Consider the following 3,483-nt stretch of genomic DNA (forward strand, 5'->3'; position numbering starts at 1 on the left):
GTGTGTGTGTGTGTGTGTGTGTGTGTGTGTGTGTGTGTGTGTGTGTGGACTTCTGGCTTAATTTTTAACAACTAAATAAAACACTTCAGATTAATGAAGTGAAAGAACACCTGCTAAAGAAGCCACCCCCATACCAAAGCACGGGGGTGGCACCACCATCTTGTGGGGATTATCCATTTCTGTTAATCAGCAGAGAAACTGGTCCGAGTTGAAGAAGAACGGAGCCAAATATGGAGAAGGTTCTGAGGAAAAAGATCTGGTCCACCTCCGAGGAGGACCAAGATCCAGAACTCAGCGCTGAAGGAGAACCAGTTAAAGGTTCTGGAATCGTCCAGTCAAAGCCCAGGACTCTGTCTCCAGTCCTGGTCCTGGAGAACTACCAACCTGCACATTCTAGATGAGACCAGGTTTGAGTGGTTAACAGGAGTGTGGCACCCCAGGACCAGGACTGGTCTGAAGGAACTGCAGCAGTCTGGTCACAGATGGGTCCATCTTTGTGTCTCCAGTTCTACAACAGAGGCGGCATGCCCAGCAGGAACTTGTGGGGAGACATCTGTGCCGTGTGCGGTCAGAAGATCCTGGTGGAGGTGGAGGAGGAGGGCTTCATCGAGGACACCTACCAACTCTCCTGTGGTCACATGTATCCTGACACCTCCTGCAGGACCAGGACTGACCGAGCTGTGGCTCAGGGGGTCACAGAAACCTGATTTTCTGCTCCAGGTTTCAGCCTTAACTCCTCTGACCAGATTCCACGAGTTCTGCATCCGCGGCTGGTGCATTGTGGGTAAGAAGCAGACGTGTCCGTACTGCAGTGAGAAGGTGGACCTGCAGAGGATGATGAACAACCCGTATCCTTTGGTCCGTCACGTGTAGACATGGAGCAGTTCTTCAACAAACCGAATGTTCAAACGTCCTGATGCTGCTCAGAACCAGGGAGAAGAAAAGTCTTAACAGAGTTCAGTCAGGTCCTTGGACGGATTCAAACATTTATTTAATCCATCCAGAGGACCTGAGGAGACCAGCTGTTGGAGGTTCTGGAGGACCTGATGGAGGACTCAAGTCGTTTAATAGTCCTGGATCTTCTCTACTGAATGGAGCAGAATTTCTAAAAGCTGCAGACACTTCCTGCATTCATGGAGCCTGTCCAGATGTTACAGGCACTAATGCACCCCTATACCATCAGAGAGGCAGCTGTTTGAACTAATGGTCCCTCTCCTCTTCAGTACAGAGGGCGTGGCCTCCATGGTTTGGACCCGTCTGACCTCAGAACAGTTCTGGGCTCACCTCAGTCCATTAGAAACAAGCCCTGGTCCAGAGAAGACGGCATCGGTTCTGGACAGTGTTCACATCTGTGAACAGAACCAGACCTGGTTTAATGCTGTGGCCCCTGAGGGTCTCGTCCTCTGTGGATCAGATTATGGGCTGGACATGATGAAGATTAAAGTCTTTGTTCAGGACTTTGATTCTGAAAGAGTTCCTGTAGTGTTGGACAGCTGAACCTCTGCCCATCTTTACTTCTTAAGCCCCCAGTATACTGCCACGTACATCCATACGCAGAGGTACGCACGTACGTACGCAGAGGTACGTGCGTACCCCCAGCGTACCCTCCGTGCAAAGCTCAAATTTTTATGACCGCATACGCGTACGCGGTGTCGCACAATAAACTGCCCAGCGACGGACTGTTTTGTATGCGACACCAATGTATTAAATTCCCCTTCTTCATCTCTGATCTGGCCTTTTCTTTTGTTTTGTTGCCAAGAGGCTCTTCTTTAATCTCTTCCTCCTCCGTTGACTCCATGACTGAAATGGTGACAAATGAAGGAATTTGTCACGAGCAAATTAAACTCAGGTCCAGCGTGGCTGCGGGAGGGTCTGGAGATTTCCTGGTGGGCTGGTCTGATGTGTGGGCTGTAGAGCCAGCGCTCCCTGTTTTTTTTTTTTAGATCTTTTTATTAACAACATATAAACACAGCACATCGCTGTGGCTGCCAGCGCTCACTTTTTTTTCCCTTTTTTCCGACCTGTCAATCAATCCAGTAGGCGTGTCAGCAAATGACCAATCGGCGACCTCAATTTGTCCCAAAGGTAAACGCCCCTTGTCTGTGAAGCTGCTCTGCAGCTTATCGGGGTGTACGCTGGAGTACGAAGTCTGAACCCTCTGCATACAGTACACGCGTACGTACGCGTGAATGGACGTACGCGGCAGTATACTGGAGCCTTAACAGTCTGTGAGTGAGCTGCTGGTTCATCACTGCTCCTGCAGCTGCTTCTGATCCAAACATCTGAGCTGTCCTCCAGCCTTCAGCTGCTCCTGGAACCACTTTTATAAAAACTTGTTGCTGCTGTCAAATTACAAGAGCCTTTATTGTATTTTGAGGGAACCATTTCTTAGTTTGATCAGTTTATGTGTTTACAGAGTTCCACTGCAGATAAATGTTAGGTTTATGAAATCAGTTTTTACATTTGACACAACATCCAAACTTTTCAGTGTCCGAGTCGTAAAATCCAAGAAAACTTTGAGTCCTGTTCTCCTGAACTGTTCGTTTTTGTCCAGCTGGGAGAAAACTCACGTTCTGTATGCTCGGCTGCTCGACTGGCTCAGATATTTAGTCGCCTGGCAGCCCATCATCATCGGCATTGTTCACGGGATTAACTTCTCCCTGGGCCTGGAGTAGAACCCTGAGGAACGCCACTGTGGAAGCCAGTAACTGTCAGACTTGGAGCCACGAGGTTCTGATCTGGGCCGCAGGAGAGTCCTCCAGCACAGATCCAGTATTTGAACATGCTTCGTGTGCTGTTCGTATAGAGTAGGGTCAGGCACCGACCGATGAATAAGCTTCTGCTTTTTTCTGAACCTGCAGCTTTTTGGATACTTGAGCCGCTCCGGAGCTCAGTTTTTCTCCTGAACATCGTATTTCCTCTGAGACAGTTTGATACAATTTATTCTGGTTAGAGACTGTGTGCAGGTCAGAAAGTCCTGCTGAAGAAAACTTTGTGTTTAATAAATATTTATATTTATGAAAAGGTGCCCGTCGTGCGTTCTTTGTTCTCACCTATAGTGAACCTTAAACTGTTTACCAAAGTTCCTGCTCAGTAATCCAGGTACAAATCCAACAATGTTAATCTGAGCGGTTTCTTTTCATGCTGAGACGTTTCGTCCTTCATCCAAAGAAGTTTATCAGTCTGAGGAGCCACCAAACAAACTGTGGAGTCCCACAAATACCACTCTCCCAGAGTGGAAAAAAAACAGTTTGCTGGTGATGAGCTCGTTTCTGGGGGCCACCCTCTCCCCCATCAACTCCTCGAGGCAGCCATGCCAAAGTGGTTCAAAACATCAAAGTTCATGCTCAGTAATCAAGGTACAAACTGTCCAACTACAAAACTACAAAATAAACTGTTTATAGTAAATTTTAGTTTTATGAAATGCAACAAGAGATCGCTTATTACCCAAACAGAAAACCTTGGCTGAATGCAGAGGTGCGC

General features: G+C 47.7%; 1 protein-coding gene across 1 annotated transcript in view; it reads left to right on the top strand.

The window, feature by feature from the left end:
- LOC119417299 (RING finger protein 175) overlaps positions 1-2,921 on the top strand; it is a gene marked incomplete at its 5' end in the record, with an annotated part of 4,698 nt that extends 1,777 nt beyond the window's left edge. Inside the window, 3 exon segments of the mRNA XM_037684510.1 lie at positions 507-640; positions 747-848; positions 2,555-2,921. Coding sequence (XP_037540438.1) covers positions 507-640; positions 747-848; positions 2,555-2,675 — 357 coding nt within the window.
- Between the last annotated feature and the right edge of the window lie 562 nt (positions 2,922-3,483).

Source organism: Nematolebias whitei, chromosome 1 (assembly GCF_014905685.2).
Source record: "Nematolebias whitei isolate Nwh7 chromosome 1, NemWhi1, whole genome shotgun sequence".
NCBI lineage: Eukaryota > Metazoa > Chordata > Actinopteri > Cyprinodontiformes > Rivulidae > Nematolebias > Nematolebias whitei.